At 47.8% G+C, this 25,379-nt stretch overlaps 10 protein-coding genes across 10 annotated transcripts; 5 read left to right on the top strand and 5 right to left on the bottom strand.

Annotated features, from left to right (window-relative positions):
• Positions 1-1,509: 1,509 nt before the first annotated feature.
• On the top strand, positions 1,510-2,364 carry BHQ10_000459 (uncharacterized protein; the record flags this gene model as incomplete). Its single annotated transcript, XM_040876971.1, has 1 exon — positions 1,510-2,364. The coding sequence occupies one exon, from the start codon at positions 1,510-1,512 to the stop codon at positions 2,362-2,364; it is 855 nt and encodes a 284-aa protein (XP_040728964.1).
• Positions 2,365-2,642: 278 nt separating this feature from the next.
• On the bottom strand, positions 2,643-4,398 carry BHQ10_000458 (uncharacterized protein; the record flags this gene model as incomplete). The annotated part of the gene is made up of 4 exons (XM_040876960.1): positions 2,643-2,801; positions 2,870-3,672; positions 3,735-4,111; positions 4,355-4,398. 4 exons carry the CDS (start codon positions 4,396-4,398, stop codon positions 2,643-2,645), a joined length of 1,383 nt encoding a protein of 460 aa, XP_040728963.1.
• A 2,290-nt stretch (positions 4,399-6,688) lies between these two features.
• Positions 6,689-8,087, top strand: BHQ10_000457 (uncharacterized protein; the record flags this gene model as incomplete). Its single annotated transcript, XM_040876949.1, has 4 exons — positions 6,689-6,874; positions 6,929-7,145; positions 7,206-7,733; positions 7,786-8,087. The coding sequence occupies 4 exons, from the start codon at positions 6,689-6,691 to the stop codon at positions 8,085-8,087; spliced, it is 1,233 nt and encodes a 410-aa protein (XP_040728962.1).
• A 1,117-nt stretch (positions 8,088-9,204) lies between these two features.
• BHQ10_000456 (uncharacterized protein) lies at positions 9,205-10,449 on the top strand (the record flags this gene model as incomplete). The annotated part of the gene is made up of 5 exons (XM_040876938.1): positions 9,205-9,225; positions 9,303-9,321; positions 9,418-9,597; positions 9,663-9,810; positions 9,873-10,449. 5 exons carry the CDS (start codon positions 9,205-9,207, stop codon positions 10,447-10,449), a joined length of 945 nt encoding a protein of 314 aa, XP_040728961.1.
• Positions 10,450-10,999: 550 nt separating this feature from the next.
• BHQ10_000455 (uncharacterized protein) lies at positions 11,000-13,710 on the bottom strand (the record flags this gene model as incomplete). The annotated part of the gene is made up of 5 exons (XM_040876927.1): positions 11,000-11,647; positions 11,710-11,840; positions 11,897-12,908; positions 12,975-13,371; positions 13,433-13,710. 5 exons carry the CDS (start codon positions 13,708-13,710, stop codon positions 11,000-11,002), a joined length of 2,466 nt encoding a protein of 821 aa, XP_040728960.1.
• Positions 13,711-15,785: 2,075 nt separating this feature from the next.
• BHQ10_000454 (uncharacterized protein) lies at positions 15,786-16,894 on the top strand (the record flags this gene model as incomplete). Its single annotated transcript, XM_040876916.1, has 3 exons — positions 15,786-16,148; positions 16,206-16,313; positions 16,382-16,894. 3 exons carry the CDS (start codon positions 15,786-15,788, stop codon positions 16,892-16,894), a joined length of 984 nt encoding a protein of 327 aa, XP_040728959.1.
• Positions 16,895-17,242: 348 nt separating this feature from the next.
• BHQ10_000453 (uncharacterized protein) lies at positions 17,243-18,921 on the bottom strand (the record flags this gene model as incomplete). Its single annotated transcript, XM_040876905.1, has 2 exons — positions 17,243-18,302; positions 18,365-18,921. The coding sequence occupies 2 exons, from the start codon at positions 18,919-18,921 to the stop codon at positions 17,243-17,245; spliced, it is 1,617 nt and encodes a 538-aa protein (XP_040728958.1).
• A 1,227-nt stretch (positions 18,922-20,148) lies between these two features.
• BHQ10_000452 (uncharacterized protein) lies at positions 20,149-21,149 on the top strand (the record flags this gene model as incomplete). Its single annotated transcript, XM_040876894.1, has 3 exons — positions 20,149-20,356; positions 20,422-20,514; positions 20,569-21,149. The coding sequence occupies 3 exons, from the start codon at positions 20,149-20,151 to the stop codon at positions 21,147-21,149; spliced, it is 882 nt and encodes a 293-aa protein (XP_040728957.1).
• A 601-nt stretch (positions 21,150-21,750) lies between these two features.
• Positions 21,751-22,849, bottom strand: BHQ10_000451 (uncharacterized protein; the record flags this gene model as incomplete). Its single annotated transcript, XM_040876883.1, has 2 exons — positions 21,751-22,481; positions 22,555-22,849. The coding sequence occupies 2 exons, from the start codon at positions 22,847-22,849 to the stop codon at positions 21,751-21,753; spliced, it is 1,026 nt and encodes a 341-aa protein (XP_040728956.1).
• Positions 22,850-23,190: 341 nt separating this feature from the next.
• On the bottom strand, positions 23,191-25,121 carry BHQ10_000450 (uncharacterized protein; the record flags this gene model as incomplete). The annotated part of the gene is made up of 6 exons (XM_040876872.1): positions 23,191-23,631; positions 23,687-23,906; positions 23,966-24,086; positions 24,152-24,393; positions 24,450-24,788; positions 24,871-25,121. The coding sequence occupies 6 exons, from the start codon at positions 25,119-25,121 to the stop codon at positions 23,191-23,193; spliced, it is 1,614 nt and encodes a 537-aa protein (XP_040728955.1).
• Between the last annotated feature and the right edge of the window lie 258 nt (positions 25,122-25,379).

The following is a 25,379-nucleotide window of genomic DNA, read 5'->3' as shown; positions in this document are numbered from 1 at the left end:
CGTCGCTGCCTCGAACACCATCCTCGCTCACATTGATTGGACTGTCCGTATTACTACTGCTCATGACGAGAGCCACAGCGGCTACAGCATCAATTGGGGCAAATTCATTGTTAATGGGGTTTCAGATGAGTGCGTCTGCTGTTGTTGACAGAAGAGCAAGTGGGCATCAGCACCAAAGGGTTCGTCTAGTGTCCCGACTCATACTGTATACCGAGAGTCGACTTTGCTCGCTTGTGAGCTTCTTCGCAATGTGGAAATGGCTTACAGTATATGGCAATATGTAGGCATCTTCTACTGTCCTCGGAATTGCGGCGCCAGCTATTACTATGACGGGCAATTCCAAAAGGCCCTTTGGCGTCGAGAATAATACCTTTGTAAGTACACTGTCTAACACGTGAGCTATGACCATCTTTCTAACGCCTACGTATGTAGTCAGACTATCCCTCAGCAAGACAACGGAGGTTCGTGTGTTGGCTCCGTGTCCTAAGAGATATGATCAATGATGACTGATCGTCGGACTATAGCTGTGGTGATCAGTTCAATACGTGCCAATTGGTTAGTTCTCGGTATACAACGAAATTGCAAGTTTTTCTGCTAATACTGGGTGTCGAATAGATGGCTAACACCGATAAAACCGTGGATTTTACAGTGTCTGACTGTCAAAATCAGCAATGTATGTCTGCCATGGTTGGACTCTTCGAGTGCTGCTGTCTAACCGAAAGGATTACAGCAACCTGCTTGAATGTGAATCAGGCCGTTGTAGCCGCCAGTTCGAGCACGAGTACCTCGTCCTCGACTTCAACTAGTTCCTCAACGTCAGAATCAACGAGTACAACAAGTTCATCAACGTCAACGTCAACGACAACATCAACATCGACCTCATTTTCAACTTCTTCCACCTCTACATCGACCTCAAGTACCTCTACTGCATCTCCTTTAATAACGTCAGCAACCTCGACAAGTCTTACTCAATTTCCTACTCCTCAACAGACAACCATCACGCAAGGCGACTTCATTTTCATTTGCGATTTGTGATATGTTTCTACCGGCAAAAAAACCACAGGTATGCAGCATGATATCGTTTTACTACTTAATCAGTCATGTACTATTATGTATTTGTAAACAGAGCACATTACCTCAGTATTGATGATACTGCTACGTTCGTAGAATCAGGGCTAAATATTTCTGCCGTCGTGCCTTATGACAATATACTAGTCCAAATAAGGCTAGCGTCTCATCATATCTTATCACCTAATGCAGGACGCGGTACCGCGCTATGCTCGACGCGACTTTTTGGCTGCAATACCGGTGGCTGTACATAACTCCCATCACATCTCTAGCCATGGGAAGGAGTATTTATACTCGACAAGCTAGATCATTTGACTGATTATCTGAGAAAAGACTACGGCAGTTCAATTCGCTATCTTGTTCAAATTTTGCCACGGCTCTTACTCGACTTGAACAACCTCCTTCCCAACTTGATCATCAGCTCAATCATATGACGAGAAAATGCTCGAAACCATTCCCCAGCAGTCTTTACAGCTTCAGTATACTCCTCAAACACCTCAACAAGGCTACGATTGTCGTCAGTACAGCGGTCGATTCCCGTATACCCCGACATCTCCTTCGCCGCTCGGATTCCGCAATGTGAATGCTCAAGCGGCCATATTCCCGACTATGACCGAGCGCGACCTCAATAAATCAGAGGGATTTCAAGACCAAGAGAATGCCTCATATTCGCCCTTCGATAAGCAACACAGTGACAGCAACAACAGCAAACCGTTCTCTTTTTCTGCAGCATACAACACCATCACACCCCCTAACCGGCGCTCAACATACGAAGAACGATTCAGAAAGTCCGGTGGCTCCACTAACGCCTACTCACGAATCTTCGGCTCTCCCTCAAGCGCCAGCAACACTCCCAACAATGACACTTCCACATCCTCCAAACATCGACAACTCTTCCTCAACCGCGTGAAACAGAGCCGTGACGATGCGCGATTTGGTTCGCGCGGCGAGTCACTGATGATGATGGAATATCGCTCTGAACAACAGTCATGGGACGAGCGGATGCGTCAACGAGCGGATACGCTTTCACAGCAATATCACATTGAGGACGGCGAAATCCTGAATGAAGAACTCAATAATGATTATGAGGACAATGATATGATGCTTGACTCTGAACAGTCGGCCCTTGAGGAGTTTATCATGCAAGAAGAGGGCGTCGATCCGGCGCTTATAGAGAATCTTACCAATGGCGATGATCATAAGCGCTCGCCGGCAAAGAGTGTTCGGAGTGATGGATCATTGTTTGGTAGCGATGACTGTGACTACGAGGATATTTTCATGGACCTGGTTGACTGATCAACTAAGGGTGCCGCTCTAATGATCTTACATTGCATTATCAGATAAATTTGGGTCGGCGAAGTGGCGTTCATTTTATCCCTCCTGTGTCTAGCTTTGATTCCTTTTTGTGAGGCTATCGATTGGGTATCGTATATGAGGGTTAAGGTCGGTCTATGTACATAATCCGTGCACTGCCGAAATTTGCATCGGCTTTAGGACAAAAACCAGTCAAACATTGGAATCGTTCAATGTTCTTTTCAAAAGTAAATGTTAGAGACAAGAATCGGGATAGTCGTTCATTGCTGGTTGCATTCTGGAGGCACCTGGCCGGGATCGATGTCTTCCAAGTTGCCGCTGGCCGGTATAGCATCCATGAAGGGGACAAGGCTGGGCAGGATGCCTTCTCCCATGGAACCTTTAATGAGATCTGATGGAGGGGCGCCACAAGCTTCCATCTATCGTATCTGTCAGTCACACTTTGCACTTGTCTTTCGGAACCAAGAAAAAGGAAGGGGCGAAGTACCTGTTGCATAAGATCCCAGATCGAAGCCAGACATTCTGGTTTATCATCCGAGTAGTCCTTCGACTCGAAAGTCTCCACAATCTTCTTTATAACTCCAGCCTGTTTCTCGTAGTTTGCATAATCCCCTGCAGAGAGCGTGGCCCTATTTTCCTCCAACCAAGGTCCATATTTAGTATCGTAATCCTTCATAGGCTCGTATAACATCTCTTTATTCGACATTTCCTTGATCACATCACTAAATACTTGCTCAAGGTCGAGATTGCCACCGTCTCCTGCTGCCTCGCCGGCCATTTCCATCAATCGTGATATCGATGCATCGATTAATTTGTCCTGGCTTGTTTTGGCCTCTATCGTGATTTTCTCGCCGGATTCTTGCATGCGCTCGAGCGTCTTTTGAATGGTGTCTGGGAACGATTCTCCTGCAACTCCTGCCGATGCAGAGGTTGAGCTACCTGCTCCAGTCCCTTCTGAATCAGCCAGATTTTTGAAGAGATTCTGCATTCCGCCATCTTTCTTTAATTCTTCCTCGAATTTTACAGCGTCTTCCTCTGACATGTCCTGGAACATTTTGATCAGGTTTGATAGGCTAGGTTCTTCGGTATTTGTTTTTGGAGGTGGTGCTGGCGCTGGTGCTGGTGCTTTGTCCTTGCCACTGGCTTTACCCCCCATTAGCTGGGCCAACATATCCGCCTCTAATTGTTTGATGAATGCTTCTTCGGTGGCATTGTTTTGAGTGTCTGGTTGTTTCGAGGAAGTGGTAGACTTCGTTGATTGTTGCGGGCCGCTGAAATCGTCCAGTACCTCTATTAGGAGAAAATAAGCCTCCAGAATAACGAGTGAGCTATCAAGGAAATCATAAACACACCATCCAGATCCTCCCACTCGGAATCTTCATCGTCAGTCACCATGTTCGGTGTCGCGCTCACCACTGGTTCTTCTGCTCTAGGAGTTGTCTCCCGCTCATCGCGTTTGTCCGCGGTCTCGGCGGCCTGTTCTGTAGATGCCATTTTGTTGGGAGGTATATCGCCAGTACTCTTCTCGAGTGTTTGGATTGAAAATGAGCAATGCCAAAACTTTGCAAAATCGTTGAATGCCGTGTGGTACAAAAGTAAGGTCGACACAAAGATATCTGGAAGTTCAACCGAGGCTGCATAAATTCCAGACGTCGGCGAATTGACATGCGGGGAGGTCCCCACACTCCGGAGCAGTTGTTCGGATAAGATGTCAAGGTCAACAATTTGCCTTTTGAGATTATCAAGTCATACAAAATTATCATACTAATAGTTAGTCACAAGCTGATTTCTACTAGATGGGATTTTGTTCTTTGAGGTGAGGCATGACGCTCAAAGACTCTACAATGTCACACTTTCACATGGTCGAGCCTCCGGCTGTTCGCTCAGGGCATGCTAATAGCTACGTGTTGCCTCAACAATATCGACTGAACATTTACACGGTCTGAATCGTCGGAGGATTTCCAAGACTCACCTCAGAGATTCAACATTAACGCCAGAATTGACATGACCGGACATGGCTTTTATGATCGACGTTGTACTGCTCATACGGTTATGCATTGCCTCGAGGATACCGCGCGGCTAAGGAAGGTATTGTATCATAATCGCACGAGTATGCAAAGACTTTTGATCGGGGTGACGTCTTATCATACAAGGTTGTTCGATTAGAAATTCCGACGGCGACTGCAGTGACTGCAATTTTCAGACGTAGGTTATGATCCGATGGTATCGGACTCAAGGTATAACGGGACATACACGTCGAGGTGCAAGTGACTTCAATGGACGTGGAAGGCGGTGCAATCAATTGCAAGTACGTAGTTGCAGAACGAGATTTTCCACGATGTGCGTCATCAGGGGCAAGTTCAGGGTGCCTTGCCATAGGGCTGAGTGGTATCACCAGTACGGGGCCATAGTAATTCGTATCTGAAGCTGGACTGGAAGACCAAAGTCTATGCCGGAAAGACTGTCGTCTAGATCCGATCTTTGTCGTTTCTCGCAATGTTTTGCAGGTAGCACTCGTCGTGGTGGTTTTGTCAGTCACCCAACATCACCCAACATCACCCAACAGAACTGAATCGCCGACTCCGCGGGCCTTCGGAAGTCATTGGTGGAGCAGTGCGTCTTTAACGCGGCAAGAATATGAAACACGAGAATTCTGATGAGTCTGGAATCGTTGGGCTGTGTCGTCATATGATGCTGTGCTTGAGACGGGTATCGGCTAGAGTAAGAGGGATGAACAAGATGAAAGCGAAGCGCACGTCAAGGCAAAGAGGCATCAATACAGACAATACCGTATTGTGTGACAGTACGGTAATGGAAGAAATATATCGGAATGGGAAGGAGCCACCATGCAACTAAGCGTTTAGGCCTCAGGCAAGCGAGGCGCGTGACTGCCTCGAATTTTCTTTCCAGGCCATGGACTCGTACTTTACAACGCAGTAGTAGTAAACAGAGTCAGTGTGATCCGACAGCCATACTCGACGTCGAATGTCTTCTCGGAAACAGGCTCCAAATTATGGATAAAGAAAGCTGAGCAGGACTTATACCCGTATGCGACTATACGTACTCCGTTATGAGGCCAGATTTAGATCTCTGGCCGAAGAGGGAAATCCGGAGAGATCCAAAAGCGTGATCACCGTCCTAGAATGGATCCAAATTACGGGGAGCTAAACTAGATAGCCAATAGCAGCCTGTATAGATGAAAACACTAGCCTCGAAGAGGGCAAGCACCGTCTAATATGCTCCCTGTCAGCCACTCAAAGACCAGATCCGTTGACGTGCGCCGTGCAACTCATACAGCTGGTGCAGCAAACCCTCTCTCCACTTGGTGCCGGCTTTGTTGGCACTATGGGCGGAGGTCGCCGAGGAGAAGGTGTGTAAATTTGAAAGACACTTAAAATACTGGAAAATTTTGTAAATTGGAAAAGTCCAACAACTCCGCGGCTCCCAATACGTCGTAGCAGTAATTAAAGTGAGACCCTCATACAGTGGGCGTACACACGGACTATGTATACGTACTGTGAGTTGGCCGCGAAGAGAAGAGAAGAAAACTCTGTCCGCCATATCGACCATGCTACCATCTGCAGATTGCAGAGCAGGTACCTTGCTGTACCTGTATGGGCTACGTAAACCATGTACCAAGGCCGCATGGCTGAGAAAAACCTTGTAAGCGATGACGGACCTGTATGTAACATGTATGGAAAACGTGTGCGCGGGCGGAGAACATGGCCAGTGACCGGCGCTTGCATTGTCATTGGGTCTTGGCCCTCAAGTCTTCCAGTTTCCACTGTCCTTGTCCAGGCTGAGCCAGGGAAGAGAAGCGTGAAAAAAAAAATTATTACGATGACTTAGCAGCAGAAAGTGGAAAAAAGAGATTTCCTCTCCTCTTTTCTCTTAGTCAATTATTTTACCTCACGATTTCCCATCTTAATCCTCTTACACATCAACTAAGAATCCTGACATCGACTAACCTGCTATCTTGCTGTCACGCAATTCTTCTTATGTCAAAGTAATTGCCCTGCTCCCTCAATCTCGTCCGTGCTTGTCGCCTATTGTGCCTATCGCTGCCAACTACCGCCCAGCCGCGCGTTTCTAGCGTCTACTGCCTCCCCTCCCCCTCCTTCCTTCTGCGCTGCCCTGACCTCTGGCGTGGTGTCTGTTTATCGTCAGATCTCCAATACTAACCCCCGCGACTGATTGATAACATACCTGCATGCAGACCCTTATCTTCTAGGCTGTCTTGCGCGCGGGTCTGTTCAACCAGTCAAGCCCCTCCTATTGGTTTCTCCCCGGTCTGGTGTCTATTGATATGGTCTCTGTGGTCGACACTAGGCCCATGAACGATGATGACATTTCCATGGACACAATAGTACCCAAGACCGAGGCGGCACAAGATGGTCATGTTTCCATGAGTTCTTCAGTATCGACGCCCGAACCAGAAGAACCGAATCAGGATGTTGCCCAAACTCAAAAGCGGAAAGGTGGAAGAAAGCCCGTATGTCGTCGTGCTCATGCTTTATTGTTGTTTCACCTCTAATACCTCTTCCAGATTTATGCCACATCAGAAGAGCGCAAGCAGAGGAACCGGCAGGCTCAAGCTGCTTTTCGCGAAAGGCGAACCGAGTACATCAAACAGCTAGAGACGACGATCAAGCGGAATGAAGAATCTCTTCAATCGCTGCAACAGAGTCATAGGAGTGCAGCCGACGAGTGTCTGATGTTACGATACAAGAATTCGCTTCTTGAAAGGATTCTTATGGAAAGGGGTTCGTATTAAGTTAGGATGGTATGATCATGAAACCGGATTAACGTCGTTCTACTCATAGGCATCGATGTTCAAACCGAACTGCGTCTCAAGGCAGCAAACTCCTCGGCCATGCCTCCGGTTAAACCTAATGCGAATCCCCTAGCTCCTAAGCAGCCATTGCCTCTTGAACGTGCTGCCATCGGGAGAACTTCGACTCAGCGACGCCAGACATCCGGGGCCATCGCCCCTAAACCGGACCACTCCGGTCTGCCTCAATCACGAGACGGCGTCTACAATGCGAATTCTCCGCAACCTCAACCTACTCCCACATCACATGTGTCGTCCCCATCGACGGGAAGATCGCCTGGTTTTGCCTTGCAAGGTGCCATGTCTCCAAAAGGAGCCGATTCTCAATACCAACAGCAGCGCAATCGAGCACCTCTACTTCCAAATCCAAGAGATTTCACCCAGCAAAATCCACTGGGTGTAAACCCGATGAGACCTATGGATCCCTATCCGGCAGCCCAACCCGTGATTCCCGGAGGTATGCCATCTCATATGCAGTCATACTACTCTGCTCCATTTCAAAAACATTATGATCAACTAGGTAAGCTGACCTTGATCATGCGTCTCGCTGACGGCGACTAACCTATAAACAGAACAAGAATACGACGCCCAGGCTGATATGCTCGACGATGCTGACAATGCGGAGAATGGCTCTGATGCAAATGCTTATGTTCCCGACTTCAACCGACCCCCTGTGCCAACAGGACAAGGCCGTATGGGCTTACCCGTTCCGTCTTCTATGCAGACTAGTGATGTTGATCAATCGATGTACAATGCCGGTGGCTCCCTTTTCAATCAATACGAGCCTGTGCTTGATAGCGATACGTTCGGATTGAGTGCCAGCATGCACTTCCAAACCCCATTCAGCTACGAGCAGGAAATGCTTCGCCACTAAAGAAGCGGATTTGAAACGATAAGATCTAGTTCTAGATCTTTACGATACGACAGCGGATACTATCTCCCCTTATACTTCTTTCTCGCTGTACGTGGTTTTTGAAGCGAACCTTCACGAGACATTTAATTCATAGCATTGCCCTTTCTCTTCGACCCACTCCGCATCTCATATTTAATACAACTTCAAAAAGCGTGCATGTATGGCAGCGGGAGACTAAAAAAGTGCTTTTCTGGCGTTGGTGCAACTTTGTTTGACATTGAACTGGACTCGCTTCATACGGAACCGAGTTTGTTCTAAGTGTACACGTACGATTCCCCATTGATCTGTTCAAAACTCATATACCCTATCAAGACGATATTTTTCTTTGATTTCTTTTATTCTATTCGCTGAAGATATTGAGTGGTGGATTGCACGGTGGCTGTTGTCTGGTCTACTTTCTTACGCTTTGTACATGTTGATTGCTTTCCTTCAGTCTGTTGCGAACATGCATTATCAAATGGTGGCATACCGACACATCAAGGAGTTTGTTTAGGGTCACTGATATGTAGCTGTTTCGAGGAAGAACGAAAGATGATTTTATTCTTTGAAAGAACAATAAATGATAATATTCGACGAATGAGCATTAATGAAAGCTTCAATATGTTGCAGTAACTATACTACGTAGTAAGTAGGAGGCCGCATTCGGCGAGCTATAAACCCTAAGCCCTAATTGACGACAATTCCGGCCAAGTGCGGAAGTGCAATCCGCCGGGCTGGTTGGCTGATCCAATCGCTTAGCGTTCTGGCAGTGGGCAGCCGGCCCAGCCTACTCTGGCCTGTACAAATCACAAATCACAAATCACCGGCCGCAATCCACACCCACTCTACACCACCACCTACTATTACTCACCTTCTCCTCCTGCCTTCTTTCTGCTTCCCTTTGAGGATTCTCCATCCCCGAAGACTACACCTACCCCTCTTCCCACCTGACCTACACAAAGGCTGCAATCCTACCTTTCCCTGGATTCTGCCTTTCTCCAACCTCCTCCCTCCCTTCAATCGAATTGTTGCGATAAGAAAGTAAAGGGAAGCCTTCCCCAGGAAGGCCTATCCTCCGCAAAAAAAATAACCAGGCGTCATGGCTGACGTCCGGTCAAAGGTACGTTTACAACCCTGATCTGTTGATCATCTTGATCAATTGCTCTTCGCGACTGACCTCTCCTCTTTTCTTCGCAGAACCTGTACGAGCTTCTCGGTATTTTCTTCCTCCCCTCCCTGCCTACCTATACCGCGTATTTCGTATCACGATTACATCATGCCCTCATTCTAACATGATTATGTTCGTGCTTAGGCAACGACCCCGAGCTTGACTCCGACAGAGAACCCGAGCCTCCTACCAAGACCATCGACAAGCCAGCTCAACGTCATGGCAAGCGTGATGCTCCCAAGGAGGCCCCAGCTGCTCCTCCTGCTGCCCCTCGAGGTGGTGCTCGTGGCGGCCGTGGTGGACGTGAAGGCGGCAACGAGGGTGGTGAGTTAGAGAGCAAGCATTGGCAAATATACTCGGGACAATTTTACTGACGACTTTCCGTAAAGCCTTCCGTGACCGCAATGCCGGAAGCTACAACAACCGCAACCGTCCCGTTGACGAAGTAAAGGAAGCCGGACGTCGTGGTTACCGAGGACGTGACGACCGTGGTGCTCGCACCCGTACTGACCGTCACCCCGTTCGCACCTCTCACACGTACGTTACTGTTGCATACATTCAGTACCTGTGCTTCGTGAACTAGACTAACGCGATATCAGTGATACCGAGAAGCAGGTCGGACAGGGCTGGGGTGCTAAGAAGGGCGATGCCGAGTGGAACGACGAGAAGGCCGGTGAAGCCATCGCCAAGGCTGAGGAGGCCGAACCCCAGACTCCTCTCGAAGGCGGCGAGGCTGCTGCTGCTGCCGAAGAAGCCGATAAGGCCAAGTCCTACGCCGACTATCTCGCTGAGCAGGCTGCTAAGGGTCGCGGCGAACTCGGTGTGAAGGAAGCCCGTGCCCCCAACGCAGGCAGCAAGGACAAGAAATGGCAAAACGCCAAGGAACTCAAACGCGACGGCGAGGAGGAGGACTACATCAAGCCTCAGGAAGAGAAGGGCAAGCGCGAGCGACAGCGCAAGGAGAAGAACTTCCTCGAAGTCGACATGCGCTTCGTTGAGCAGCCCCGTGGCCGTGGCAACGGTCCCCGAGGAAGCGGTGGCCGTGGCCGTGGTACTGGTGGACGCGGTGGTCGTGGTGATGGCCCTCGCCGTGAAGGTGGTGGTCGTGGCGGCGCCGCTACTGGTCCTACTGTCCAGGTCGACGAGAAGAACTTCCCCAGCTTGGGCGGTAAATAAGTTTCTACTACCTCCCACACCCACATTTCAGTCCAACGTGGTTCACAGTTTTTGACTACTGAAGCATCAAAGAAGATTGGGAAAAGGAAAAACAGGATTTGATAAAAAGGGAATATTTTGCGATAGGAGGTTAATCTGATACAAAAAATGGCCTCGATTTCAAGCATGTACGCTCAGGGAGAGTCAATTGATTAATTTACGATTGATTAGTTGAGTGAGTGAAAAGAGTGAAAAGATTTTAATCAATTCAACGTCTATTTTCTATTTCTTCTTCACTACAGTACGGGGTACTTTCTGCTGCCCGTAATCGTGCCTTTTACAATATGTCGATTGTTACACACCGAGGTAAGGGTTGAAAGGGACAGCAATCTTGGTGCCTGCCTATGAAGCTGCAAAGAATGATTCAATTCAGCTAATGAAGTGTAAAAATGATGCTACTAAAGAATAATGATAACGATAATATGCGCCTTTGTAGTCCCTCCATGAATCATAAGCCCGGAAGCCATAGATCAGACTTCAGTCTATATCCGTCTTATCGGTAGGGGTCATCTCATAGCTCTCCATTCAATGACGGCCGTAACATACGATTGAACTCGGAGGCTGCTGCTGCTGCGACAGTATCCGATTCGGGGTCAACGTCGTTCAAAAATGACAGACCATCCATTGCTCTGCCACCACAAGCTCGCTGTAGAGCCAAAAATGCAAAATGGCCTCCAACGACAGGACGTGCAATGAAGAATATACCGGGATATCCGCCATTCCCTTCGGTCTCATGGAGGTCAGTAAATGGTCGATCAGTCGCAGTCTCGTTCACCCAAGTGGCTACAGACTCTAGGATCTCGCTGCGGACTTGTTCACTGGCAACGGCCATGGAAAAGAATTCCCAGTCAGTCTTGGTGTATAAATGACGACTGTCAAGAGGCAGACCATATCTCTGTCGGACGAAATGGTACCAGTTTGATTGCTTCTGGTAAATGTGCCTTGGTACAAAGCCACGCTTCTGGGTTGACAGCGGTGTCTGGAGCAACCCATCATATATGTCGTCTGCGCCATCCAGATGGAAGCAGAGTTGTGCGTCCGCATAAATGTTGTACAAAGTAGTCCATGAACCATACCAATCGTATGCCAATTTGGCATGCGAGCCATCACGGGACATACCAAATTCTTCCCATTTTATAATATAGTCGTCCGCAATGCGCTTGATTGTGTTTATGTTAGCACGGTTTCGTCGTATAGAGTCACAATTCATCAGTCGCTTACCTTGAAATAGGCTGCGTCTGACGCCTCGCCTGCGATATCTGCGATTTGACTCATGGCATTGATGCCAATGATGCCCTTTAGGGCAAGGTTCGTTTGGAGAGCAAGCCATCCTGCAAAGTCATCGGTGGACACTTCAAGCAAGTCAGTCTTTGTAAACTTCAAAGCAAGACCTGTTCACAGCACGTACGTTGATTCTCCGGCTCTAGTGAGAAATCTACGAGGTAACCTGTCCACTGCTTCCACAAATTGTAGCTTCGTTGAACCCACTGACGGGCATGCTTTGCACCACGTCCCTCTCCACCCCATTTACCATCTTGATGGTCTATCTCGGAGATTGTCTGAAGGTCCGCCAGAGTGAAAGGGAATGCCTGGTCATAAATTGTCTCCGGAGTCACAGCACCTTGAGCAGCCCATAGAGAGATTGACTCCTGGTCATCGCTGTATCGCAATGAATTCACCAACGCAAGACCCAAGATCAAGATATTTCCGCACTCCTCGACTGGCATATATTCATCTCTTCCATCGGAATGTCCTGTCGCATTTGGGAAGTGTGTTCCCAGATCATGCATGGCGTATTTGTTTGGATACTGCCCGCTCAATGTGTGTTCAATCAATGGCTCAAGCAGATAGGCCATCCAACGAGGACTGGTATATAGGAAGAAGGGGAACGCAGGATAGATGACATCAATCGTTTGCGTGTTGCCATCAGATGAGATCTCCTTCAAGAACAGGAGGGGATTCTCTGCAGTTCCGGCAAAACTGGTAGCACCTAGCACCTGGCGGGCAGAAAGCGTGACAATGTCCACGTAGTCATCAGCACCCGACTTGTATGCATCCACAGCCAGTTGAGCTGAATAATTGGACGCCAGGGTATTAGCATCCGCAAAGTCATCGTAATGAAATTCCAATAACTCGTCATTCGTGTTGAACCATGATTTCCACAAAGGTCGCATGTAAGTCAATCCCCGCGCGGAAGCATATTGGATGACAATATCCTGAGTGTGAGCTATGGTGAACTGTACCGAGTCGGATTTTGTCGATGAGTGGGTGGTGTTGAGAGCGAAATGTTTGGAAAATGCGAATACTGGTTCTTCGTCCATGATGGACCGGAAGCGGGTGTCTACAGCGTCTTCTAGAGTACCTGTGCGAGCGAAACGATCTCGCAGTATTGCAGACGTCCCAGACTCATGACGAACATCCTAGAATGAGTCAAAAATTTATTAGTAACTACCACCCATACAGACCGTCGGGCGAAGTGAGGTTACCTCGGGTGCGACAAAATGCAAGGTACCCCATTCAGCTCGGTCCGCAAACTCGGAGACCAGCAACTCATTTTGACGCGAAAATTGCCATTTCTTTAATTTCTTTGCTCCGCTTTGAGCATTGATATGGTCGAAATTCCAAACAAGCTGTGATCCTCGGTCACCACTAACCCATTGCCCGTTTAGATCGATGTACACATTGACATCGACGTTACCAGTGACGTATACATTGAGGTAGGATGCTGGAATCGACTGCCGCAGAGTCGATGTAGGTGTAATTGGAGAGAGAAAGGACAGGACTATTTCCAGCTCGCGGTGGGCGATGGGAAGGGTGTAAGTCAGATTGGTGGTCGATGCATCATATGTAGCTCCTTCATAGATCGGGTAGTCGATTGCGTACCTACACAGAAATCATCAGTCAATATGGTAGGAGTTCAATGGGGAATTATATTTGGTCGTACTTGGCACCGCTATCTTTCCGCAGAGAGTCCTGTGGGCGTCCAAGCAGTGGATACACAATGCCTGCACTGGGTACCTGAGCTAGCAACGAGAAGCCAATTTCTTCGCCGGTCCAGAAAATTGGCCATTTCGACCAGGGAACGTCCCGAGCGTTAGCCAACCAAGTACTGAAGTATGGGTTTCTCACAGTCAACGGAAGAACAGGCGGCGTGAGACTGGACGCTGCGGACAGGGCGGCCTGTAGCAGGGGCCCAGCCAGGGCTACGGCGGACCAGCGCATCGCGTGAGACGGATTCGGTTGCGACAACAGACCCAACGACAAGGGTGGAAGTGATAACCAATGGCTATGATAATATGAGTAATATGAGTGTATTGGTATATACAATTAAAGACTCGAGGAGGAGTTGGAGTTTGGAGCACCAAAAGGGGGCCAATTGTATCATCAATGTAGTCAAGGAAGGCACTGTGCCTGGGAGGCGATGAGGTCATGTGGGACTGCTAGCCCCAAACGAGACTGGTCTGTCGCTTCCCCGCAAATGCTTACTTAGTATGCTCCCCATACTCAAGAAATCATAGAATTTGCTGCCAGTCACTTGACCCCATCTTTATAATATGAGTATATAGGCCGATATCGCCATAACCTGTGACAATTGCCTGAGCAAGTCTGGATCCCAACACTACCCAGTCAGCAAGCTTCTCCGCATTGGAAGTACAGTGTGATTGGTTGGATCTCACTTTGAATCCATGTCGATGGCCTTGTGTGGTCGCTCATTGTCTCTCGGATCTTGAGATCTTCAAGGACTGAAGTTTTTCCTACGATTCGTATGATGGTTGACATTGATGATTGCGTATGCAGGTATGATTGGTAAATGACTGTACGATTTATATCCCCGCTGTCCTGAAACGATGTCGCCAAGTGATTTATTGGGTGACACCACCAGTAGACCTCGGTACTAGAGGAGGATATGCAGGTCCAAAGGAAGAAATATTTCCATGCCACCTAATATAGCAACTGGTGACCGAGTAGCGATAAGTGATTGCACGTCGAAGTACACGGGCGGTTACCACTAAGGCACTAGACCTGGGGATACCATGTACTTCACAGGCGAGAAGAATCGGAATGTTGCGACATCTCCGTCGATATTCGTAAATTAGATCGTGAAGTATTTTTTTAATATGCTACTCCCAACGCCGACAGCACCGTGAGCTAGCTCCATGCGAGTTCTCGCCTGCATCCCGAGTACGATCGAATGTCTGCTTAAGCCTTGAATGCACAATTCCGGGACAATGACACAATAAATGACAGAGTGGACCATTAATGTGATTAGAGAGATCTATGTATACACGCACTGTGAAGTATGTTTGTTGCTCACGAACATCTTGAAACTTGTCAATTGCTAGATGTGAGACCCACTTAGGGTTACGGGAGGACTGTAGGAAACGTTTGTGCTTGAGGACGCCTCACATGCTCATATATACATACCGAGTCGATGAGTCGTAAGAAAAAGACGGGCAGTGAATCCAAGCCAAGAAATACCATGAAAGACAATGAGTACTAGGAAGTGGACGATGGAAGAGAGTTCGAGCGCTGGCTTCACGGTCAACGAACGTCGAACGCGGCCTCTATTGACAGAAGCACAAGATGACAATTGATCGCGAATTCGTCCATTGGGTACCCGTGAATTTGAGGCGCAGGTTAACAGCATAAGAAGAATGTATCAACATAAGGAGAATTCATCATGTGGACCTTAGTCGAGAATGCGCTGCTAACGCAGCCAAATTCAACACGTGGAAAACGCGGTCCAAGAACATTCCAATGTCAGAGATTGAAGTCATACGGACATTCCTGGAATAGGTGCATAAAGGTTTGAAGCAAGAACCGAGTCGTGTATCCAAATAGAAGTGCAATTGCTGCAGGCATTTCAAGACGCGCAGCGTTGGCGTTGCTACACGTTTAAATTGAAAAGACGTGAATGAGTACGCATCTCGGAGCGGTGGTCTGAGCAAAGCTCCACTTCCGGTGACACTGCGGAGACTTCCCGCGGTCTCATACAACAATTACCACCACCACGCGACTTCTCTTGACGCGCCATTGATCATTGCTACGAGCCTTCACACTTGAGAAACTCTCTCAAAGAGACACCATACTCTATCCAATACTTCAAATGCTCACTCGATCCTCTTACAAAAGTCATTGCATGGAATTGAACATCTCTGAATACTTTCGAACCTAACCGACCTTTCTTACACCTCGAACATTGCTGTTACAATATTCTCATACCCCTCAGCATAGCTTCCTATCCTCAATCCCATATACATTCATATTCCCAGGAACTGCAGGACATATCTTTCAAAATGCAGGCTGCGATCCCAGGAAACACCCCGCAAAAAGCCAGGAGACGCGTGCTCGGCGAGAAGACAGCCAACGCGTCATTAACGCCAGCCACGAAGAGAATCGCCGACGCAAACGCACAAAAATTTCAAACGGCTACGATTCCATACATTGCTTCAGTGAAAAAATCATCACCAACGAAGACCCGAGACATCTCGTCGGGTGCTTGCCATGCCGGACAGAAGCGTTCAATAGATCAAGTGGTGGAAAACATAAAAGAGGCCGAATCCGAGCCTCGGAAAGTGTTGATGACTTCGCAAACGGAGGTAGAGGGAGAATTCGAGATACTCAGTGACGACAATGGCACGCAGTCTCGCCAAAGAAAGGTAAAACCGTATAGCTTATTTGCTCATATCAACATCACTAACCAACGTTCCTGGCAGGCACCCGAAGTACCAACTTCACAAGAGACAGAAGAGGAAAGCCCCAATGAGGTATCCTCGAGCAGAGTTCCAACAGAACCTGCAGCAAGAAAACTATTCATTCAGCAGGTGAGTCAATCCGCGGTTCCTCCATTCTTTCTATAGATGTTCAAACGCGTGTGCTTACTTGCAGTTAGCGAGCCGCTTTAGCTAGAAGTAGACTGCAGTCTGCCATGCGTCGCGTCAGCGAGAAATCTCTTGACTGTGCACTCTCTCAATTCGAGGCAAACAGTCGCCCATTCGTACGATCCTTGTCCTCCTCGTCTGCGTCGACACCTTACCAACAGCCACAAGAGCAAAGATCTCAAAAGCCTTCACCCACGAAGAAAAAACGTGTATTACTGCCACCTCTTCCTCTTCAACCACGATCAAAACCTGTTCGGTCTTCTGCACAGACCACGGCAGCTTCGCCCTCGTCGAAATCTTTGAGCATTGTTGATTTACCAGAGACGGATAGTGAAGTGGAGGCATTCGGCGAGTCAAATGAAGACAATGACAAAACACCCAGACAAAGTGACATCAGAGAACAAGACGACATCGTTGAGTCTCACGATCTCGGGGTTACTATGAGCCAGGAAAGTGATTCTGTGATGGACAAACTTATCAAGTGGACCCAATCATCGACTGATTCGGTACGTGCGGAGACCTAGATTGTAAAGTTCTCTGGCTGCTTGCTTCTATAGAGAAGCTAGATGACACAAGGACAGAAGAACGAGAGAAAATCTGTCAGGACATACCGGAGGGTGGAATCTGGCCCTCACTTGATGAGGAGAATGAATGACTGCTTGGCTAGATACAAAACACGCTGCTTCCTTTATATATCTTGGAGCTTTTTGTGTGTATGATTACTCTGGCTTAACTAGTACCATTATGAGGATACCCTTAATTTATCTGAATTCACGATTTTCCCTGGACATAGTAAAAAGGTACCAGACGCAATGAAAGTCTGAATATTGACTAATCTCTCAGGTATCCTTTCTATAAATTCATTCTCAGCATCATCGAATTTTTTTGAGCTTATTTGTGCGACGTCCCAATACGTCCCTGCCCTCATCAATCTCACGAGCGGCATCCCGCTTGGCTTCGCCCACTTCTTTCAAGACGCCACCCTTAATCACCCTCGTCTCAACACTGACACCTTCTTCCTCCCACTCAATCATCTGCCTTCCGACTCTTTTCTCGATTGCCAACACTAGCTGCACGTCTCGTTGACCAACCAGTGTCACGGATTCACCAGTTCGGCCAGCACGAGCCGTACGACCCACACGATGGACATAATCATCAGGGTTTCGGGGGACGTCAAAGTTGATGACAAGGCTGACATTGGGGATATCTAGACCACGAGACGCCACATCCGTAGCGACTAGTAAACGTGCTGCACTGGCTCTGAATCGGGAAAGGTTGGCTGTTCGTTCTGATTGTGGTAGAAGGCTGTGGAGGGATGTCACACGATGAGAAAGCCGGCGCAACATTCGCTCGAGAAGGTCAGCGGTTTTGGTACGATTGCAGAAGATGATGGCGGGTTTGGTGGAGTTTTGTTCTGTTGAAAGGAGGACATGGAGAAAAGCTTCGCGATGTGTCATGGGCACTTGAAGGTATGTTTGGTTGAGGGTTGGTGGAATTGGGGCATGGTTTTCTGTACCGATCTCGGTCACATGAATGGGAGGGCGGTTGGCGGGACGTGGCATTGACCTCAGAGCGCGGACCTCAGGGGTGACTGTCGCAGTGAACAGAAGAGTCTGACGTTCGCTCGAAGGCGGGAGCGCAGAGAGACATGTCTCGACATCTGGAAGCATGCTTCCCTGTCCGCTGGTTAGTAGTCTGTCAGCCTCGTCCATGACAACCATCCGAACTCTATTCAATCCAACTATGGTGTCTTCTCCTGATGTTCGAATGTGATCTGCTAGTCGCCCGGGAGTGGCGATAATGACATGAGGACGTTGTGAAAGTGCGATAGCCTGAGGCCGCATGTCTGTGCCGCCTGTGATGAGGACTGGTTTTAGACTCTGCGGAGCCGAAATGGCCTTGAACTGTTCGAAAATCTGTAGCGCAAGTTCACTGGATGACAATACATGTTAACTGAGTTTAATTGCGTACCAAAACTCATATCGAGGTCTTACCGAGTGGGTGTCAATACGACAGCGTATATGCCAAATGGATCTTCAGCCCATTTCTGTAGAATTGGCACTGCGAATGCAATCGTTTTTCCGGAACCAGTTCGACTACCACCAATACAATCTTTTCCTTGCAAGATCTCGGGAATACAAGACTTCTGAATAGCGGTTGGCCGTCGGATAGCCATTGTAGATAAAGATTTAACCAGCCACGGTGCGACGTTGAGAGTCGCAAAGGTCGAGTCCGTTACCTGTAGGCCAATGTCTCGAGCATCTCGACTCGAGACCGGTTCTTCGGCCGAAGGCACATTCGAAATGGATGATACATCACTTTTCTTCTTTATACGGGATATGTTTGGTAACGGCGCGATTGGGGTGTAGTTCTCTGTGTTGGAGTCTTCCGAGTCGTTCGAGGATACAGATACTCGTCTCCTCTTCGCAGGTCGGTCTGCAAGTTCCGCTGCACTATTGTTGATTGAAGGGACGTCGGAGCCTTCTTCTTGAAATTCTTGGGACGAAGTATCGTCGCTATACTCCTCCTCAATATTCTGAGGTTTCGCCATTTCTATATTCTGCAAAAAATTCGAATTCGACAGGCGCAAAGACCATTGGAAAGAAAATAGAGTAAAATCGGATCTACAAAAAAATCCGGCAGAAAATGTTTATCAAAAGGCGGTCGGTCCAATACTCGCATGCCAAGACATTGATAGAAGGACGAAGATGATGCCATGATGCCTGACAAGCCCTCCTCCGGCAGCCCGGCAAAAACACGAGAAGCTAGCCATAAAAGGCATGACTGGATCTCATTACTCAGCCTCGTTAGGGTTGGCTGAGGGCTGTGCCTTTACATGGCTTTGGATGGCTACGTATGATATGACATCGCGTATGATCGCCTTGTTGGTTCGTTGAGCTTCTCTCTCAGACCTTTGAGGCTTTTCATATCAGTATCCCGAGCGTTGAAGATATTGCATCCAACAGGCTTTTGTGATGTGATAGGTGCGAGATGGCTCTGTTGGTCAGGCCAGTATCAAATGAAAGCCAACAAACTCGGCACTGGAGCACTTCTACGATTTACCTAATCCAGGCATATTCGTGCGCACCAACCAACTCACAGAACCATGACTCAAAGCGAGTGACGGCTAGGTAAGTTAGTTCCTGGAGCGATCTGACAAACTACAAGAGCAACGGTCTTCACGTTTCATTTTTCCATCCGAAACCCGATTCCCGAGCGAGTTGCGAGCCATACATAGTAGACTCCATCCCATGCTATCCGGGCCCACTTGTCTCGCGAGATCCTAACTGCTTTTTACATGCAACTAACCAATGCGATTGGCTTACTGAACCGGTGGATGGCGTAGAACAATACCAACCTGATTACCGCCGGCATCTGGGTTTACGAGGTTAGAATGCAGTATCGAACCTTGTCTAGGAGATCTAGCTTAACGGGGCGCGTGTATTCGATTATCGTGCTACGATTTTGTGGGCATAGTGGGCAGTGTCGATGTGCCAACTCTGTCAAATTTTGAGAATCCCTCTTCCAACTAAGGCTGTAAGTAGGCTGACGTTGCTCAGACATGTCTGACTAGGTCTATCAAATCAATTACTTAATCAAGTCTCTTCCCTCTCTTTTTTAATCAAGTCGAGACCCAATTCTCCTCTGGTTCAACCGGATCACTCACTCATCTAATCCCTTCTCTTTCCTTACGTACCATTTCCTCCAACTCGCCTGTCATTCTTTGGTCAATTGTTTTCTTATTGTAGCAGTCAAGGGAGACCGCTGCATACTCACAATGGCTACAGCATTGCAAATACAACTGCAAAACCAATGTCATGCGTACGACCCAGCACTTGAAGATGACACAAATTATGGCTACGTTCCATCGCTCGCGGCTGGAATTGTCTTTGCTACGCTATTTGGCCTGTCGATGATCGCACACACTGTACAATTTATCTGGACACGATGGTGGTGGTGTTCTGTGTTCTCCATCGGGGCTATGGGTTAGCATGCCATAACCCTAACTTTCAACCCGATGAGCAAGTAAGCTGACATGCCGATTTCACAGTTGAGGTTCTAGGCTGGGCAGGGCGAACCTGGTCTTCTCAATGTCCATATATGTTGACGCCTTTTCTTATGCAAATATCTACTCTCATCATCGGTACGGCCCCCATAAATCCACGTACTAGTGCCTCAAGCTGATCGATTTCCGTAGCCCCGGCCTTCTTCACAGCCGGTATCTACGTCCTTCTCGGCCGTCTCATTCAACTTCTCGGCCGCTCATCCTCCATACTAAGCCCCTCGCTTTATCTCTGGATCTTTTGCACCTGCGACATCATCTCACTCGTCATCCAAGCCGTTGGCGGCGGTATGGCATCCGGTCAAGCCGGTAAAGTCGGCGGCAACACTAAACCAGGAACCGATATCATGGTTGCCGGTATCATCTTTCAGCTAGTATCTATCACCGTCTTTGCCGTCTGCGCAGTCGACTTTTTGCGCCGAGTCTTGAAGCAGAGACTTTTGCAGAATGTGCAAGGCAGTGTTACGCCGTTACTTCTTGCTATGGTCTTCTCTATCGTACTGATCTATATCCGAAGTATCTATCGTGTTATTGAGTTGGTACAGGGTTGGTCCGGGTACTTGATTACTCACGAGGCTTATTTCATTGCTTTGGATGGCTCTATGATGGTTCCTGCCGTTGGAATTTTCAATATCATACATCCGGGCTGGTTCATGCCAAAGAGGAAGACGGTCAATGACTTTGATGAATTGTCACTGAATGAGAGGTTGGCTTGAGACTACTTCTATCTCTTGTCTTTTTTTGTTGCTTCTGAAATCGCGCTTCTAGATCATAGACATTGCCTTGATATTGCCATCTTTTGATTTGGTTAGAGAACAAATTTACTGTCAAATGTTACATCTCGGGTTGGGCATCAGAAAGAAATGATAATACGAACTCATCCATCTATGCGTGGCTATGTGACTGGATTTAACTCTATCCCAATCCGTAGTCATAGCGCGCTACATCAGGATTTGAATATATCGAGACTTCATATATTACCATATTGTTACTAGGCCTAAAATACTAGATATATGTACGAAAGTGAACGATCTCGAAGAGGCTGACACAATTAGCTGTCAACATTTCAACTGTGCCTCGTCCAAGAACGGAGAAAGAAAAGAACATGTGCCACACATTGGCGAAAGCGAGAAAGAAAAGCACTTGCTGGACACTCGGGATAAGAGTATCAAACCCACGTTGTGACCCATAAAATAGTCAAAGCAGATCTCGAATCGGGTATAGATAAAAATGCAAATCGAGCGATCTTCCACCCTCAACGCTCGATCTTTGTCAATTTGATGACCAAAACTTCCCCATAACGCAGACGCAACCCCTTCAAACGCCTGGTACTGCCTCAATCCAAGCAAACAAGGAACTAACAATCAAAGACGCGACAGCCCACAAAGAGCCCCAGCCAACGGAGCCTTTCAGCTCGATACCTTTTATCGAGCCAGTCCCTGCGATGATCGTGTTCAGAAGAGTGATGATGGCCAAGATAAACGAGCGGTTAGCAAGGATCTTCCCCTTTGGCGAAAGTTTTCCCCACGTCCGATTATACAAGGAGGTGATGAGATATTCTCCCTCTGCAACTGACTTCTCTGTACTGTCTGGCTTGGCAGACCAGCCAGCGGAGCTCGCGAATAGAAAGTCATACGCTGCATAGCCAGTAAGAAAAAGCTGTGTAAGGACCTTCGGAAATCCAGCAGGCCCAGAATGCACGAGGCTAATGTCACTGATTCCATCGAAATATGTGACCAAGTGAACTGGTAACCATGTATTGAAACTGAGGTACATAACGATAGTATAGATAGCAGCCGCACCACCAGACGCAAAAATAGCTGTTGGGTAGTCTTGGAGAATCTCGCGATTGGAAACTTCGGCTCCTCGAGGGCTTGAAAGGGCGTGAACCGAGTTGGGGCCCCGGAACACAAAGAATGGTACTGTCTTGGACACGATTTCAATGGCAAATGTGGTCAAGACAGCTGATGGTTCAACGCCATAGAAGCTGTAAAGGAGAAAATAGATGGGCGCATGGGTGAGTAGTGTCAGTTCAGCTACATCCAAGCCTGTGTGTATGAAGTTGTTTGTCAGCTACAAGGGTTCCTGTATTAACTGTATCGGAGGAGAGACAGAACGCACTATCAAACCCAAAAACCCAGGCCAAGCCCAGCTCAGTAGCTCTCCAGAGTATAAGTCCTACAATCTCCCACCATTCTTCCAGATGCTTGCTGATACCCGCGAGATGCCCAGCTGTTTGTAGCGAAAAGACGGTGAGGAGGCCCGAGCTCAAGACGAGGCTGCTCAGTATGACGAGCGAAAATCGGACCGTACGGGGCATTTTTGCGATTCGAAAAGAAAAGTGTGATGGCCCTTCGACACTGACGACTTCGATGTCGTTTGCGTCGACGACGTCGACTACTACTTTCTTCGCCATGTTGTTGCTGAAAATCCCCAATAATCCAATCGCAGAGTAAGACCAGACAAGATAGGAAGAATTTTGTTGAGGATGCAATATCTGAAGACTGAGACGACACGGGTATGTTTCAGCAGAAAGTAAGTTGCGATCAAGAATCTTTTCGACGCGAGCTTTCTTCGTTTGATGGTGACATGACATCACCTGCGACGCCCCACCAACCACGCTAACCAGTCACGGTAGCTAGGGTAACTAGACGGAATGGGCCTAGCGTACCATGGATGTTTGAACTCTACTCTCCATGTAGATAGATATAAAGAATGGTGCTAGTATCATCATGGGTATTCTACATATACACAAATCTAATCATCAATTTCCTCTTCTTTCCCTTTCACAGAAAACTCGACGGTGCCCGACTCTCGGCCTTTGTTATCGCGGACAATCACTTTATACTTGCCCTGATCCCAAAGGTCCTTGATCGTCAACTCTCGGGTCCTTCCAAGGCTCTCAATATCTCCAATACGAGTCAGGGTCTTTTCGAGATGATCCTCAAAACCTGGCTCTGAGCAGATAGCTCGGAAAGCATGCTGCATCGGCACGGAATCGGCTCGAACCATAGCATTGGAATCAATAGTAAAAATGTTGTCATGATCGTAGCCCTGAATAAAATCAGCGCGCGTCATCACCTGTCGAGCTTTGTGAAGTGGCATTTGGGGTAGAATATGCCCATGCTCATCGTCATAAATCGAATCCATTTCTTGCTCTTGGTCAACAAGAGCCTTGGCAAGGACAAATGCCGCAGACTATAAAACGTTAAAAGTAATCCTAGAGAGCGGTTGTGTATAGATTTGAACATACAGAAAATTTCTGTTCATCCATCACATCATCATCCATTTCTGCACCAAGAATCCAGCAGCGATTAAGAAGCCAGGACTTTTCAGCTTCGCATATGTCCTTGCATGTCTGCAACATATCGCGCGATTTCGCAACTCGGTTGAGGAAGGATAAGCGGCCTCCAACTTGGTCATAGACATGGGTCAGTATTTCGTCAGAGACCTGTTCTCCGTAATAGCGATGCCTGGAAAGAAAATCAATCAGATGGCTCGATTGAAGGTGTCTTCCAAGAATTATCGATACCTATACTTTGCTAATGCGGCCATAGCTTTCTGCTTGGGCAAATCTGGAACCGGTATCGTTTCCATGCGAGTAGCGTATCTCTTCAAACGCTCGTATACCCAGTAGTCATCGCTATTGAAGACTGTTATATAAATTAGCGGGTCGATAGAAGAAGAAGAAGAAGAAGAAGAAGCAGCCAAAACTTACCCATTGTGATGAGGTTGCTGGCAGCCCACTGCTCAGCTCGTTGCTGCATCAATTCTAATAAATCCCGGCCGTCCTCGTCATCGCGGATCAAATGCGTACTATTTATAATGACAATCAAAGGAGTTTCTTTCTTCTTGCGTCTTTGTAGGGCCACTTTTTCAAGCTTGTTCAAGGCCCTCTCGATATCGAGTAGGGCTGTGGTGTCACGTGGTCCTCGGATACTGAAAAGACTGCCGATGTAACTGCATAGCGAAAAGTCAACGATCATCTATGTGTCAGACTAAGCAAGAATACTTACTCTTCATGGTACTCGTAGTCTAAAGCTTTGCCTAAGCGTACACGGAAGATCTCTAGATCTGCATGTGCTTCAAACATTGCAACTCGTGCTCCATTGATTTTGCGCATCGAATTCAAAAGCATAGATGTTTTACCAGTGCCTTTCTCTCCTATAAGAAGATAATAGTGTCCCTTGGAGTTTCCTGATATGATGTGATCTATTCTATCTTGTTCGTCTCGCACAATCCAATGTTCTGCAGCTGGCGCCTCCTTCCCAGGAGACGCCCCCGCAACGTCAAGAGCAGGATCACCAGGTTCAAAAGCATGGTCAATCTTGTGTAAAACAAGATACTTGTAGTACCTATGGTATGAGTATCCGGCAAGACTATAGCCTGGTGAGTACTAATTGCCACAGGCTGGCACTGCAAAAAGGCTGGACATACCCCAGAATAGCTATCGATGCCATCGTAGCTCCCGCCGTCTCAAGCATTTTGAAAGCAGTGCTTTTCCAATTCGAGTCGGACTTGTCCTGGGAACCTTCTTCAACTGGGTCTTGCAGCCCACTGGCCCAAAAGCGGGTTTGACTTGCGCTGCTGAATATGACTGCTGGCAATTGCCCCGGTCGCTGCGGTCTCACTCTACCAAAGCCAGAGACCACGGCTGATTTTCGGACTAAGGTGCGAAGATTGTACATGATCCCTTTTTGTGAGAAATCCACCAAATTTTCACCGATCACTTCGGCGTCTTAGGACCTGACCCTGAAAGGTTCTTATTAAGCGCAGCTTGAATAAGTGACGTACAACAATACGATAGGCAAGCGCCAGAATCCTCAATCAAGCAAAGAGCCACTTTGTTGATGTAGTAGTCTTGACTATTTGCCCACCAAAAGGAGATTCAAAGAGATTTAAAGAACCAACAAAGCATGATTTCTTAAAGGAGAGGAATGCTGTTT

The sequence above is a fragment of the Talaromyces amestolkiae genome, assembly GCF_001896365.1.
Source record: "Talaromyces amestolkiae strain CIB chromosome Unknown scaffold1.1, whole genome shotgun sequence".
NCBI classification, from domain to species: domain Eukaryota; kingdom Fungi; phylum Ascomycota; class Eurotiomycetes; order Eurotiales; family Trichocomaceae; genus Talaromyces; species Talaromyces amestolkiae.
The sequence above is the reverse complement of the archived record's forward strand: the minus strand, read 5'-3'. Positions and strand labels throughout refer to the sequence as shown.